The following is a 16,783-nucleotide window of genomic DNA, read 5'->3' on the forward strand; positions in this document are numbered from 1 at the left end:
TGTCTTTGGAAGAAGAAAAGCATGAGGAAAAACACCTTGATCGTGGAGTTGAAAGTGCTTCCTGAGGAAGCTTGTTCCATAGTCCTAGGTTTTGACTCTTAGGCATAGAATCATAGAATCATTTTGGCTGGAAGAGACCTTTAAGATCATCAAGTCCAACCATTAACCTAGCACTGCCAAGTTACCATTTAACCATGTCCCTCAGCACTACATCTACATATCTTCTAAATACCTTCAGGGATGGTGACTCAACCACTTTCCTGGAAAGCCTGTTCCAGTGCTTGATAACCCTTTCAGTGAAGAATTTTTTCCTTATATTCTGACATTGCAATTTCTATAAAGAAAATACAAACTGCAAAAGTTAAGCACATTAGGGAATAAGAGAATGGAGCAAAGGATAAGACAAATGAAATGCTGGCACAAGGACACGTGTCCTTCAGAATGACAGGAGGTGGAGAGCAGGAGCTCAGAGGTGTTCTTAAGCTATTAAGATTCTAAGGGAAAGCTTTGTTCCGATTGTTTTATGAAGAGGTGATGGGGAATTGCAGTGGATTCTTTCTATTTAATGTAATAGATATGGAAGTTTGCTCTTGAAGGTGGGGTTACAAGTCTGCAACTGCTGTCCATTAGGAAATAGCTATGAACTAATTTTAGTGATTGAACATCGCATGGGTTTGCTGGTATGGGTTTTGTTGCTGTTCTCTAGTAGTCAGTTCAATACATGAACACAATATTGCTTTTTGAGTGATCAGGAAAAGGACAGCCGTGACGATCTAAAGCTTCTGATGTGCCACAGAAATGTTGGTATGGTGGTGATGGTGTTAACTTCTTTTTCCCAAAGTCGAAGTTAAAGAGTTTATGAAGGACTCAAAGTATCCCTAGAAATTGATAAAGGGAAGACATAATATACGTCTGAAAACCTGTTTGGGAAGAAGCTAAAAGAATACTGATCTTCCCACTGTTCATGACCCTACTTATTTATGGTCTGTTGTTGATTGAGTCGTATGATAAGCAGAGAGGGAAGAGATTGCTGCCCTTCTTTTTCATATTCCAGGTGAATACTGGTTAATTTAGAAGCACACTCTGTGCTTACTTCTCTGTTCTTCTCTACTATAATCACTTAGTCTGCAGTAACCCACATATGTGCTCTAGATATTGAAATACACGCACTGAATCTGCATGAGTTTAGTTTATGCTGAGGTGTGGTTGTGCCGTACTGTATTAGAAGCCCAAAAGTCGGAACTAACATGAAGGAATATCCAGTAATAACTATTCCTTGTTTTTCAACAGGGGTGACAGGACCTTCAGGTGTACCTGGACCACCTGGTAGTCCAGGGTTTGATGGTAAACCTGGGCAAAAAGGAGAAGTTGGTCCTTATGGTCCCCCAGGTAAGCCCATGAGTTCTTCAAAGACTTGATTCCTTCATAGAAAAATAGCATAGGAGATTAGCTGTGAATGTGTCTAATTTCACTTCTTTAGTTATGTAGCCAGAGTACTGCTGTCTGTAGAGATAAAAGGAGACTCTCTGTATTGTAGGGCCCAGAGGATTCCCTGGTCCACCTGGCCCTGAAGGTTTGCCTGGTGCTATGGGCCCACCAGGTGCACCATCTGTTGCTCATGGCTTCCTTGTTACCAGACACAGTCAAACCACTGAAGAACCATCGTGTCCATTTGGAACAAGGCTGATTTACCATGGCTACTCCTTGCTTTATGTACAAGGCAACGAAAGAGCACATGGCCAAGATCTGGGTAAGTAGAGACCAAATTAGAATTCAATTATAATTGGTTACAAACTAAATGTTTCTTTCTGTTGTAGACTGTATTGAACAAACCTGAGTAATTATTCTTGACTAGCTGGTGCTTTCTTATGCCTTCTAGGTTTCTACAAATAATGGTTTGGTGTATAGTGGAAACAGTGTCAGTTTATTTAAGAAAGTCTTTATCGAAGCCTTTGACATAGTCATCCATAGTATCTTTGTAGTCAAATTAGTGAGATATGGGCTGACTAAGTAGATGATAAGGTGAGTGGAAAATTGATGGGTCTATCAGGCTCAGAGGGATGTGATCAGCTGTACAAAGTCTGAGTGGTGGTTGTTGAATAGTGATGTCCCTCAGGAATTAGTATTGGGCCAATACTGTTTAATTAATTTATTATTGACTTGGGTGATGCAATAGAGTGCACTCTCAGCAAGTTTGTGGGTAATGCCAGATTGGGAGGAATGGTTGATTCCCTAGTGGACACACTTGCCATTCAGAGGGACCTGGCCAAGATGGAGAAAAGGGCTGAGTAGAACCTCAAGAAATTCATTAAAGGCAAAAGCAAAGGGGTACACTTAGAATGAAATAACCTTGTGCAACAGAACAGACTGGGGACTGACTGCTATTTCCAGTAGCAGCAGTACAGACTGCTAGAAAGCTGCTTTGCAGAAAAGGACCTAGGAGTCCTGGTGAGCAACACTGAACGCGAGTTAGCAATGTGCCCTTGCAACAACTGCCCCATTCTCCACGCCCAACCTACTGGGCTCTATTGGCAAAAGTGCAACCAGCAGATGGAGGGAAGTGATTCTTCCCCTCTGTTCAGCAGTTGTGACACCGCATTTTGTATATTGTGCCCAGACTTCAGTCTCCCAGAACAAGGAAAATGTTTCATATACCACAGTGAATACAGCATCTAGCTACTGAGATAGCTAGTGGGGTCTGGACAGTCTGATGGAACTAGGTTTGCTCAGCCTTAACAGAAATTTGGGGGAGGGGGGCTTTATTGCTGTCTACAGCTGTCTACAGGGAGGGCAGATGGATGGAGGGTATGATGGAGCCAAACTCTTCTCAGAGGGACTCAGTAGCAAAAGAAGCAATGGACACAAGTATGAGATATATTCCAGTGAAACATAAAAAAAAAAGCTTTTTTACCATGATGATGCTCAAACACTGGAATGGGACCCCAGAGAGGTGGTTGAATCTCTGTCTTTGGAGATACTCAAAACTCAACTGGCTATGGACCCAAGCAACCTAATGTAACTGGCAGGGGGTTAGGATAGATGACCTCTAGAGGTCTGTTCCAACCTAAGTTATTCCATAATTCCACAGGCAAGACTAGACTACTCCTTGCCTTGCCCTGTTCCTTCCTTATGGAGCTTAGAGAAGTCACTTCCTCCTAGAGAACTGGGTCATCTGCTTCTTAGCTGCTCCTGGAAATATTTGTTTGGCAGTTGGCAATGGTTTAACAAAAATGGGTTAACAAATAACCTTTCACTTAACTTTTCAGGCACGGCAGGAAGCTGTCTTCGTAAATTTAGTACAATGCCTTTCTTATTCTGCAACATCAACAATGTATGTAACTTCGCATCAAGGAATGACTATTCCTACTGGCTGTCCACTCCTGAACCCATGCCAATGAGTATGGCTCCTATCACTGGTGATAATATCAGACCATTCATCAGCAGGTACAGTTTCAGTTCTGTTGTGTTTGTAAAATGAAGAAGCCTGTGAAAAGTGCGTATGGTACTTTATTTTTTTGGAAAGGCTTTTAATCTGTATATTTCCTGCCTTTAAATTTAAAGTTTGAGTTCCTTTGATGAAATGTTTCAAAGTGTGCGTGTTTTCAGTTTAGACTTTGATCAAAAATAAATCCATTTTGGGGGAAAACCCAAACAAATAAAGTAGTCTATTTTGAGTCTAATTGAAATGAAAAGATTTACTTTGAAATTACATTTTGCAAAAGCTATGATGTACTTTGAAGGAGAAAAAGTTTTGAATTTATTCACAATTCTTGTAAAAAACAATTCTTTTTTTTTGACTAGCCATAGTTAGAAGCTTTTTAGGTCTCACTTTCCTTTTCTTTGAAAATGGTACCATTATTTATCATACAGTACACTGCCAGGCTTCTTCCATTGTTTTGAACATACTGCTTGAATACAGCCATTATTGTCTGAATTAAAGGAAACGGTTGCAAAATCAATCTTTTTTTTTTTTTTTTAATAATTCCAGATTCTCAGCTGGCATGAGGTGTGGCAGTTATATCAGACATAACTGTCCTGCATCAATCCAACATGTTGAACTTTTGGTCCATTTTAAATTTTAAGACTACCAGCAAAAACTACCCTGGCATAATATGCTCAGTGCTGAAGGCAGACATGTGAGCAAGAGTGTGGTGAACTGTACCACTATTGTTAGATAAGAATCTGACAAGGGAATCTCCAACTTATAACTTAAATGATAATCATTAAATATAGTCATTACTGAGATTTCTGTCATTGCTTCTAATCTGTATCAACTCTTGCTGATCCCTCTTCCTGCCGTACAAAGCGAATGGGAGTGGAGACTGCTGTTATTGGTTTCGCGGGTCTGTATATACCACCCAAGAGAAAGGAACAATTCAAATCATCAGTGGGTTGTAGTCTTGACATCTTGGTATGTTCAAAAAACTATTTCAATCTGCTGCAAAACATTTGATATTTATTTTGCGTAATAAAAGCCATCTTGTGTCTGCAGTTGTACTCTGTACTCTATTTTTGGTTTAGTGCCATAGAAATTGGTATGCCTTGACAATGAGTGGGCAGAATGAGGGCAAGATTCTCGAGAGAGACTATAGTTTTTGTTGGTCTTACTTTTTTTGTTGTTCATTGGATGTGAATGGAATGGGCTTGACTTTCAGAAAAATTCAAATGACTGACCTCTGAAATTCATGTTCCTTTTATGCCATCCCTGATCACATACCCAAAAATAACCTTTAACAATCACTTTTGAAACTCTTGCTCAAGGAAATATCCCCCAACATTTTGCCTTATCTTATGCATATAGAGTAGCTTTTGCACCATAAAAATGTACCTATGTGTGTATATATATGTGTGTGCGTGCATGTGTGTGTATATGGCTTTTTCTCCTTTTAGCCGCAGCAGAGAGTGAGATGATTTTAATACACATTTTTTAAACCAGGAAGGAATCTGAAAAGGCTATTTTTTCAATTTATTGTATTAGTTCAGGCTTTTAAACCAACAGTTTTCCCTGTCCAAAAGTTGAAAAGGTGTACAAGCGTCACTTGCTGCCTTGGGTCATGGGACTTCTTTTCATGTAAGGCCTTCCACCGAAATACCAGAAATCTCTTGAAGCAAAGCAGAGCTCCAGGAATAGAGGCAGCTTTACATTCTTCTTTTAACTTAATCTTTCATTGATGTGTTTCTTAAAATAACTGTCTTACTTCTGCACTAAAGATGAAGGCAGTAGGTATGAAAGCAGTCTTTACAAGTCAGAAATAGAAGGCTTTCATTCTGAATTCCTTTGCTTCTGTGCGTTTTCCAGAATCCGATTTAATCCATTTTGCAATTGATTCTTTTCACCACTCTGATAATAGGAATCAGACTGTTTAGTTCTAAGTATCTGTTTTGAATCACTTTCATCATAGCTAACTGCACTAGCCAATTTAGGAGTTGTATGAGAAAAAATGGATTATATCTACCAAATTCTTTATTATCAGCTCCCATATTAAAATTTCCAGCCCAACTCACATTTTTTATGATTCTCCTGTGAAGGCACCATTGTTCATTGGATTGTTCAGTAACAGAGCAGTTCTGAGACACAATGAATTTATCTAAAGTAAAAGAACTGATGCTGCATAGCTTTCTGAAGTGTTGCTTTCAAGTTCATCATTCAAATTACTTTGCTAGAAATCTCCTAACTGGAGATAAAGACCACAAATATAAATAAAAGCCACTTTGAAGGAAAATGCATGGAGAAGACTAGCAGTGATTACTTTTGTAAGACATTTTCCAGAGAGATGGCTTTCTCTCTGGAAGTCACTTAGGGCTATGTTTAGGATGATGAATTGCTTTTACATGTCTCTGATCACAATAGACCATTTTTAAGTGATACTTGCTGAGTTATAATGTTTGGCTCTTTGCCTGTCATGTTCATGACATAAGCACTTTTAGAAACTACAGTACAAATGTGACGAGAAAAGACAAATACATTTAAATATTAAGATAAGAGGTCTCTTGTTCTTTGCTTGTAGGAAGGCTAATAGGAATAAAACTTAATAGTTAAGCTGTCCCTAAGTAAATGATGAAAACTAAAAAGAACCATCTGGTTGTTTTTCTAAATGAAATATTTTGATTTTCCTTTGTTTTTGAAAGTGACAACATTTTCTAATTCAAGACTCCTTAAAGAAAGTAACTTCTTAAAAGAGAAGTATTAACCCTCAAATGCATGTAGCTCATTCATGTCTTGGTCTTTCTAGATGCTCTGTGTGTGAAGCTCCTGCTATGGTAATAGCCGTTCACAGTCAAACAATTCAAATACCACCGTGTCCTGAAGGCTGGAGTTCACTTTGGATTGGTTACTCCTTTGTCATGGTAAGTGCACTGGGGCACGCTCTGAGCTCAGAAAAGCATTTGTTTCATGTGTTTGAGCTGTACTCCTGCTCTAAGAAAGTTAATATCTGACTACGTCGCTTCAGGTCTTAGGAGGGCATTAGACCTCTACCTTTTCTAGTGACTTTAAAAAGATTCTGGCTAATTACTAAATGAGAATAATGCAAAAGTAATTAGTTGTTAATTTTGGGGAATTGCACACAGCTTGCTGTCTTGTTTGCAGCTACAGCACAGGATCCAAGTGCTGAATAAATGAGGAAATAAACATAATTTTCCATTTTCCTTTTACACCTGTGTTGCAGTAGCTTCCTAGAGTGGTGGTAGCACATCAGTGCCTGTCCTCTTCCCATTTTTTGATGAATAAGCCTTTGGTTTTCAGATGGCATTTTGGACCTTTTATCCAGTTTCTTCATCTGTATCTATACTAGTAAAATAAATAGGGCCAAGGAGTGGCCTGGAAGACTATGTAGTCCTCCGTAGTGGTTCGTTGTTAGCGTGCTTCCTGGCATGCTCACAGCCTGTATCAACAGCCGCTCTCTCCCAGGCAAGGTCTGGGCACGGTCTGCGAAACAGCATGGATCCAGAGCTGTTAGCACTATGTAGTGGGAGAGAGGCCACTGTGATGTTGGGCAGGAATTGGGTTAAGATATTCAGATATAAACCATACCAGTCTGCATGCCTTCTGGGCCACAGAGCCGGCCCTGTCTTGTTGCTAGCGTAGAGATAGCTTGGGTCCTACTGTCAGCCCTGAAGGATTTCTGTGCATACAGCTGCCCCAAAGTTGATGTTGCTGGTACGTTGTGCTGCCATTAAGCAAAAGAACCCAGTGCCACATCTGGAGCCCTTCAGCTCCACCTTCTTGCTCTTCCTTGAGCTGAGAGACAAAACAGCAGATGGACACAGCAGAGGACAAGGAGAGGCATATGAAGAAATATTTGTGCAAGAGAGTTAATAGGTATTGTAGCAGAAAAGGTAAAAAGACCGTCTCTGACTGATGCTTTTGCATGTTTCTAGCACACCAGTGCTGGTGCGGAGGGCTCTGGCCAGGCCCTGGCGTCTCCTGGTTCCTGCCTAGAGGAGTTTCGCAGCGCTCCCTTCATTGAATGCCATGGCCGGGGCACCTGCAATTATTATGCAAATGCTTACAGCTTCTGGCTTGCCACTATAGAAAGGAATGAGATGTTCAAGTAAGTTCATGATTTATTTATCAGTGTTTGAGACTCAGGCAAGCCTTGTCGCTGCGTAAGAGAAGTATTGTTTGAATATAATACGTGGTTCAAGTATTGGCTGTGCCTCAGCCTGTTTACTATATGCAGTTAATGATTTTCATAACAAAAAGAAAAAATTGTAAGAGCTTTTGGGGGAATTAATGAATGTATCTTCTGTTAGTGTTTACAATGTTGTCATTTGTACCTGGTATTTTACTTTTCAGAATAATCTAAAAATATTCACGTTGTCACCGTGTTTGATTGTATTTACTGAGTCGTAACTGGGATAAACTGATGCACTGTTTGAAATTAAGTTAGAATATAACATTCCCCCTAGTGGACGTTAACACATAATAGAACCACTTGAAATTAGTGCAGGTGTTGAACTAAGTGAGCTGAACAATTATTTACCTTTCCCTAATGTTGGAAGAAGTATGTTTGAATAAAATGCAGCTGAAGGCAGAGGCCTTAGGCATTTCTTCAGTCCTGCTGGGGTTCTAATTTCAGGAATTAAGTGGTAGTAGGCTTTGTTCTGGTCTTCTGCACATAAGTATTTTTCAACACAGTCTAATTTGTTCCATATGAATTTTATTAATATGTTAGCATATAGACTGGTTCCCGGGTCTGCATAGCTTACCTGATTAGCAGACATTCCTCTGGAGTGCAGGCAAGCATCATCCTCCGCCGCAGTCCAGGCTGCTGCTCCTGGTTCCCTTCATCTGGTACCCTTCATCTCTTCATGTCTTCTAGATCTGTGGAAGCTCCTTAGCCTGTCTCAGTCAAACTGAAGCAGGTTGTGAAGCCAGTTTTGACTGTTTGTCTATGAGATAGTTGTCAACTGAGTAGGTAGAAAAATTGAGTACCGGGCCCGATTATCATTGGGGCAGTGATAATCTCATCAACCATAAAAGCTACTACTGAAAGAGACCATTTGCCAACACTGGGGTAGGCACTGGCTCCCTAGGAAAGGGGAAAGCCGGTCAGGGGAAAATTTAGAGGAGTCAGCACTACAGTTGTTTGTATTCATTGAGTCCTACCCAGAGACCTATCAACTTTGTACCCTGTTCTGGCTGCAAACTGTATCTCAAATTAATAAAATAATCCCAGATCAGGGGACCTGTCTTACTATCATAATGCACAAATACTCTGCAGTTTCCTATAAACACTTAATCTTTTTTAAAGAAAAGCATTAAATGTAAGCACACTTTTGTCTGAAAATGTTGTTTTTTCCACCTGCTAGGAGTAACTCCTTAGGATAGGTTACAAACTAAAGATTTTGGTTTGTCTTTCTATATGACATCACATATTTTCCTTTGCCGGCTTTCTGTTTGTCTGTAAAGTTACAAGAGCTAGCAGAAACTCATGAACGGTTAAATGTCTTCAGTTTCTTTACCTACATTTTTTTACTACCCAAATTCCAGCATGTTTTCAAACAGCTGATTAAACAGGTAGTGTCTTCGTGTTAAGAAAACATTCAGCCTCATGACAGAACTGAATTCTGAAGTAATTGGAAGTGGACGATGTTTAAAACTAACCTGGTGACAGTTTGTGACCAAACTTGAAAGTGAATATACATTGCAGAACTTAGGGCACCTTCTTGATTCAGCATAGCTTAAAGAGGCACTTGGCTGCATTCAAAGTTTGTGTTGTTAATTATAAATCTGAAAATTAGTTGTTTGTATCAACAATTGTTAACAGGTCTTTTCATTTATTTCTTTTTAACAGGAAACCGACTCCCTCAACTTTGAAAGCAGGGGATCTGCGCTCAAATGTTAGCCGTTGTCAAGTCTGTATGAGAAAAACATAATGACTTTTGAATTTCAACTAATTTCACACAATATGGTGCTATTCGTTTAACAGCAATGAAGCCTAGACATATATCATATGTACCTCATTGTTGTCCAATATGAAAACAGTAAAGTGCCTTTTAGGAACTTGCATAACTAACACACACTGCTTTACTGGCCCTGTCCTTGCTGAAGAAGAAAAGAGACGACAAAGATAAGCTTCAAATGTTGACATGCCAAATGGCACTTTTGATCAAAATATATGTATTTTTTATATAAATGCAATGCACTGATAGAATAAAAAGTCAGCATTTATCCAGAAAAAATGCAAAGGTGCTAGGAGGTATGCAGTTCTGCCTTATACTGTTTGACCCCCCTCTCTCATTCTTGTATTATATATTTAGATTCATTTTTCTTCCCCAGATAAGTTTGTTGTTACCGTTATCTAGGTGTCTCAAAATCTCAGGCTCTTGGGTATGTACTTATTGTTCCTGTACAAAGCAATACTAATGTAAAAAAGAGTTTTGGGATTACAGACTGTGGTTAAGCAACATGTAACCATCTTTTCACAACATAGAATGCCATCCTGCAAACCTTCGCTTCTGTTTGTAGTCTTTAGTGCTATTGGTTTTAATGGGACTACATCTGGAAGAGATTGCCAAACTGGTTTCCCAAGTAGGCAAGTAAGTGTTTCTGCTATGTTGGTACTATGCAGCTTCTTTACGCAGTAGAACAAACTTTCCTGTGGAATAAAGAATGATCCAGCAATGGTCAAGAAAAAATATATATATAAATATTTTAGTAATTTATATAGATATCAACCATTAGGCAAATCAAGCTCTGAGTTTATCATTTAAAAAAGAAGCTTACAAAAGTTTTCTTCTTTTCAGTGTCATGAATTAGATGTTAAATGCCAAAATATGATGTGAAATGTTCATTTTACATAGGCCGTTTCAATGCCGAAGTTGCAGAGACTGAACCCAGGTTAATAGATATTTGTGTTTATTATAGTAAATCCCGCTTTAAGCTTATAGTCTTTATTCTGTATTTAATATTTTTCAGGGTTTTAAACACTACTCACACACTGAATGACTTGATTTTGAAAAGTATAAGGCCTTAATTTTGTTAATATTGTGCCAAAAAAAATCTTGTAAGTGGCCTCAGAAATATTTCTAAAGAATTTCTATGCAATGATACCATTGTTTGAGCACATCTGTGTCCAGAAGTGTTTTATAGACTATTACCATGCAAATACCAAAAGATTTTTGCAAATGCCAAGGCCTTTGTATAATTTCTTACATGTGTATTTCTTAAGAATTCAAGTTTGTAATAAAACTATTTGTGAAAAAAAAAAAAAAAACAAAAACAGAAGAAAAGAAAAAGTTTTTACTAATTTGTTATTAGCATTCATTTACAGCAATGAATTAATTTTTAATAAGCCACCAATAAATGCACAAGCTTGATGCAATCCTAGATTATTTTTGTTTTGCACATCTTTCAGATGTACAAAGCATCTTCAAAAGGGGAAAACAGGGCACTGTATTGACACCTCTGTTGTTACCTTGTAAGAGCTGGTACTGATAAGACAAAACATGAGTTATGCATCTATTAGTGAAATACGTTTCATGTGAACATGTTACAAAAATCTGCTAACTTCATCTTAGCTCATGGGAAGCAATCCAGTTATATGCATTTTTCACTCTCCCCTTGAATGTTTCATGCACAGATCAGAAGTGAATTGTACAGGATAACATTTTAAATATCTCCTATAATTTTGCTTGTAAGTGGGCAAGGTGACTCTTGGCTCTGGTTGTCAGAAGAAGAGATTGGCCGTGATATCTTTTTCCTGTGCAAAAGCACATAATTTGTTGATGTGTCTTGTTTTTTCCCCAAATTTGTGAAGGGGCTGCTGCTGCTGCTGCTGTTCTGAACTCGCTTTCACTTAAAATCCTTGAGGACATTGGCTGGCCAAATGACTGTATAGAAATTGGCCATTTCCTTCAGTGCTGATTCTTAACTCTCATGAAATTTTTGACAGGTAATCATTTGATTTATAAATGATCAGTCCTCATAAAGGTCCCTTACCAGCCTATAAAAGAGAAGAGTTGGGTTATATCTAATCAGCCTGATGCAGGGTTTTCCAAAGTGCCACTTGTTATTCAGAAGAGGAGGAGAAGATTATAGGGTGATCCCATGTGGCATCTAGGGAAGAATTAAGCAGACATTCAGCCTTCTCTAACTCAAGAGGATCCAAGCTGCTGCTCAGACTTTGTAATTGCACTCTACAGCTTATCTCCTGGTCAGCTAGGGATTTAATTTACTTGGTTCAAATTGTCTCAGAAATGCCGGACAGATGAGTTTATGGAGTCCTGCATGTATGTCTAAATCGTAAGAATACATAAGAATACATAAGAATGCATAAGAATACAATTCCTGTGCATAAGAATACAATTCCTTTTGCTAGTCAATGGACTGCTCACTGCAGCCGGGTGTGTACTAACCTGTGTTTTCTCAACTAAGAGCATTTTGGAAACAAGGTCCTTTGAAAATTTTCAAAAACTGTTTGAACTATAGTTTGATCTCTTACTTATCTAGTAGTAAGTATTTATTCCATACCCTCCAGCTCATAAAATGACCGAAACTATTGTGATGCTAAAGATGTTATTTCTACTTAAGTCAGTGAGTAAACTTTTCAGTGGCTTTCGAGTACCAATCAGATCTACTGGAAATGTTGTGAACGCTAGATTTTGATGAGGAAGAGCCCGCTTACTAAAGCAGAAAAGCTTTCTGGCTTTCAAAAATCTGGAAGTACCCCACATTCAGTCATTTATGGCCAGCATTGTTGCTACAGTACAGTTCATTGTGTAAACAGGCAATGACAAACACATCGTTTGTTAAAATCACCTTGCATAAGCTTAAATTTCAGGAGAAAGCTTTCCTAAAGAAGTCCAGCTTGTTCAGTAGGCCTGACTGTTTTTGAATGCAGTACTTGAAGAGTAACTTTCTTGACCCAAATAAATACATTTCTAAAACAGCAGGTGGTGCCCTTGCTCTCTTTATGGTAAGATTGGTACTAACAAATGCCTTGTTCTCTAATCCACTAAAATGTGAAGCAGCCTGACAGTTCTCTATTTTTCCAGGTCTCTGTCTCTATTCTGACATGTTCTAGTCACCAGTAATTTTCCTTCTGAAATAAGGATGAAGCAGTCTTCAGTAAAAAAGAAGTAAAAAACACCTATACATAGACAAAATAAAAAATAGAATATAATTAAATAGTCTAACATGTATTTTGAAACAAATTATCTCTCAGCCTGTGTGTCTTTTCTGACAGATATACATTCAGTTTATAATTGTATCTTTTATCCTTTTCATAGTGGTAACTTCCTTGAGGAAATACACTTTTTTCTATGAAACGGGACTCCTGAGAACAATATCCTCATACCAGCCTCCCTGAGAAGCAATTGCATTAAAGCCATACCTTTTTATGACTGAAATTGTAAAGCTGCGTGACTTTTTCAGAATTCCTTTCCTACCTTTCATGTTTTTCAAATCGTGAGTAATCTGCGCTATCTACACAAGGCGGAACATAAACATGTAAAACAAGAGGGCCAGGCACATGGGTCCCAGAGCGCCCGCTAAACCCAGCAAACAGAAAATAGGGTACCTGCCACAAAGACGGACCCCTGACAATTTGAAATCGCAAGTGTCTTGGTTCTGCCTGTGTCTCCATCCCTTGCTCTAATAACGGCAATGGGCCAGGCCTGCGCTCGGACCTTGGGGAGGAGTCCAGCAGCGTTCTTCCTGAGGCTGCCGTGGGGCTTCCTCTCTCTTCGCTGTTTGTGTAGCGGCAGCGATGTGCTGCCCACCGCATGTCTACCTCTTCATACAGAGCTAATCTTTCTTATGAACTTCACAGTCTGAATTAGCTAACACAGCGAGAAGGTGAGAGACCAGTGTGGATCCTTAAATGCATACATCAGGCTCAGGCTGACGCTGAGACCAGTGATAGTCTGGGATATAATTAATCATTATTAAGAAAAGAAGTGTCCCATGGCCACATGGAGTAATTAGCCTCTCTCTTTTCAGACTGAGGTAAGAGTGTAGAGAGAAAGAAAATCATTCCACCCATCCACTGGTTGTAGTATAGTTTATTTAGTATGAACATAATATTAATTGTGAGCTTGCAATATTGGGGGGATTTGTACAGCATAATTAAAAATAATATGCAAACTTACTTTTATTACTAACAACTGAGGAGGAAGCACCACATGTTATTTGTGGAAGATGTACTAACAGTCAGAACGACCTCAAAAAATAATTTCCTAAAAGTATACCTTTTTTTTTAAACAATCCTCTTCCTTCAGCGCATCAGAAGAAAGTCCTTCCAAAGAATGCGAGGAGTGGGTTGTCGTTTTGGTTATTGCTGTCTAGCAAACAATGTGCTGCTTGTGTTGCTTGAGGTGTTAATACCTGTGGGAGGATAAATTACTACTACTTCTCATGAACTCAGAAGTGCTTGCTGTGGTAAAGATATTTCACCCAGCCAGGCTTGCTGACACCACCTTCTGTCTTCAGCTCCCGCTGTAAGAGAACGTTACTCTGAGCTGAATATTCTTACTTATATTTCAGTGTCGGTTTCTAAAGATGTATTCCTTTCCAACTTGTTCTCTTCAAACCAAATAGAACGGAGCGTTGCTTTTATGTAAACAATCAAAAGTTTTACAAATGTCTGGATCTTTTGGGTTTACATATGTTAGAGAGCCGCCTTCATTTTCCTCTGGCTATATGCAGTCAGCTATATTTATTATAATTGGCGTGCAGAGGACAGAAGACTTGACAGAGTGAAAGTTATAGATGGAACATGATCATTTGATGCTCTGTCAACTCCTGTCTCGCCGAAGAAAACATGTTACATTGCATGCAGAATTGGGGCAGGCTTCATTTGTCATCTCAGCTCCATGAAGTATGATTTGCACTGTAGTAAATAAGCATGTAAAATGGCCTGGGCAGGGGAGAAAGTCCTTGTAAAACAGTTTAAAGAGCGTTGATAAAAGCTTTTTATTACTCTTAACGCACAGCTTTTAGACCGCTGTAACTCGCTGTATGCTTTCTCTACAATGTACCCCTCGGGCTCGCACCAAAGTGGTTGTTTCTCACCATCGGTTCCTGGAAGAGGTTCAAAGTGGAGAGTGCTAGCACATGCCCAGTGCTATCTATGTTCTGTCAAAGCTTTTGTTATCTTTGTGGGCATAGTAGCTGGCAGTGGAAGAGGTTCCCCTCTTCCTATTTCTTCTAAATAATTATAGCAGCATTTTTTCCAGCCTAATTTTGGACATGAACCTGTTTGTGAGATGTGATCAAAGGGGCAACCAAATCATAGGGGCTTGAAATGCAGTCACGTGAATCACATGTCAGGAATTGTTTCTGTGTACCACTTTCAAAATGTAACTGGGAATCCCTACACGATCTGTGATGCTCAGACGCCGATTCCCAGGCGAGTCTCATTAAGTATCGGTTTATAGTTACATTGAGACCTCCTGTTGTCTTAGCATGGAGGATGTGTTGCAGCATCTGCAGGAACTCTGACAGGTGAGAAGGTGACTACCAGACAAAAGTGAATGCAGACTCGTAGCTCAACAGGTTCATCTACAACTGAAATGACTGTTTGCTCGCATGTCCACATAGACTGACTACAGGTTTTTCACAGATTTTTTTGACCACCCTTGATCAGCACTTGGAAACTGTCAACCATCTCTCTTCAAAGCTGATACCATCCAGGCTTTTTAGCATTGTCCCTGAACTAAGGACAGGATCTAGCCCAGGGCACTGAAGGATACTCCCTGTCTTATTCTCGGCCCTCCCTTTGCCAATAAAAAACATAGAAAAGAAAAGAAATGCCGGCGTTCTGATAAAAATACACTGCAGCTCCTCTGTTCAAAGGCAAATCTTACTTCAGGGAAAGATGGTGAGCTCTCTGAAACGTGAGGGAAAGCTCTGAAATGGAAATTTGGAAAATTATTCTCTAGATAATATATTCATATTATACCAACAGATAATCAGAGTAAGAAAGACAATATCTGAAATGCTGTAATCAACTACAGTTACGAGGGAATTTCAGGGATTCCCCATAAAGATGGGGATTTCTTAACAGGAAAGCTGTAGAAGTTATAAAGGCCAAATTGAAAAAAAAAACATAGAAATCACACTGGCTGCGTAGACTCTCCTGAACACAACCTTATACATTTGAAATAAAAATCATATTCAGATTCCAAAGCCTACCGTGGTTGCTAGTGCTGCAAACCAGAAGCACAGCATTCCCTAAGGAAGGCACTGCGACCTGGGGATCTCAGGAGAGTAACTGGGATTCTGCTCAGATGAGGCGTTGTGGAGCCCCTGCGGGGTTTCCCTTACAGCCGCGTGCCTTTTCAGAGAACTGACCTAAAATGTTGAGTAGGTCCTACTAGTCAAAGCCTGAGATTGCGAGGACATTTGTGAAGAGGATCTGGAAGCCATGGCCAAGCGCTTGATTCACCGCTATGAAAAACATGAGCTTTTCTGTGTAGCTTTAGTACCAACGCATTTTTTGGTATGTTTTGTCCTGATCCATTGTAGTCAGAGAAATGTAGCCAACACATGTCTATTAATAACTATTAGCAAGAAGAAGATTTCTTTCCAGAAACACACAGCGCAGTGGAAATTTTTAAACCGCTTCTCCTCTTTTTCAGGCAAATTGCAGAGAATCACCGAGAGAGAGAGAGAGAGAAATTTTGTAGTTGTTTGTTTGCTCTTGCAAGGCACTGAACATGACCCCTCAGGAATGTGTAGGAGAGGAAATGAAAAGCAGACGTGGGAAGCTGGAAAAGCAGCACTTCTCCTCTATCATTAAGTATATAATAAGGTAGATTACATCAGTTGTTGGCCTAGTCTCCCTGGTGAACAGGTGTCATAGATACAGCACTGTCTAATCAAATATTAACTCATCATGTGGCAGCAAGCAGTAGGAGAGGGAACGTGTAAGATCATCCTCCTCCTTTCGCGTGCGGCCAGCTCTTCTGTGAGGCACTGGGCTTCAGTGAAGGACGTTCTTGTCATTCTTATGGAGTGAACCTAATTTTCTGTCCTTGCCTAGACTTGCGACAACCAATTTTTCTCCGCTTCCTATAACAGAAGTAACATCTGAACAGCCACAAATTCAGACAAAGGGTTATGCTTCTGTACGTAGTTCTAAAGTAAACCCATAGGACTTTAGTGGTAACTATTTTCAACCGTTACTTAGAATAAACTGATACACAAGATTTTTGATTCATATATTTCTACATTGTTTAAAATTGCAAATAAATGCCATTGCTCCCATTTGACAAGCAGGAAAGATGGAAATGAAATTACATGCAGTTAGTTAGAAAATAAGTCAGTCCTTAATTC

At 39.3% G+C, this 16,783-nt stretch overlaps 1 protein-coding gene across 1 annotated transcript in view; it reads left to right on the top strand.

The window, feature by feature from the left end:
• The window catches only part of COL4A1 (collagen type IV alpha 1 chain), a gene marked incomplete at its 5' end in the record, with an annotated part of 87,019 nt that extends 74,624 nt beyond the window's left edge, over window positions 1-12,395 (top strand). The window contains 6 exons of the mRNA XM_082494133.1: window positions 1,291-1,389; window positions 1,538-1,750; window positions 3,267-3,444; window positions 6,234-6,348; window positions 7,381-7,553; window positions 9,300-12,395. Of these exons, the coding sequence (XP_082350259.1) occupies window positions 1,291-1,389; window positions 1,538-1,750; window positions 3,267-3,444; window positions 6,234-6,348; window positions 7,381-7,553; window positions 9,300-9,381 (860 nt within the window). The 3' untranslated portion in view covers window positions 9,382-12,395. The remainder of the gene's footprint in view (window positions 1-1,290; window positions 1,390-1,537; window positions 1,751-3,266; window positions 3,445-6,233; window positions 6,349-7,380; window positions 7,554-9,299) is intronic.
• Window positions 12,396-16,783: the final 4,388 nt, after the last annotated feature.

Source organism: Vanellus vanellus (assembly GCF_965231255.1).
Source record: "Vanellus vanellus genome assembly, chromosome: 1".
Classification (NCBI taxonomy): Eukaryota; Metazoa; Chordata; class Aves; order Charadriiformes; family Charadriidae; genus Vanellus; species Vanellus vanellus.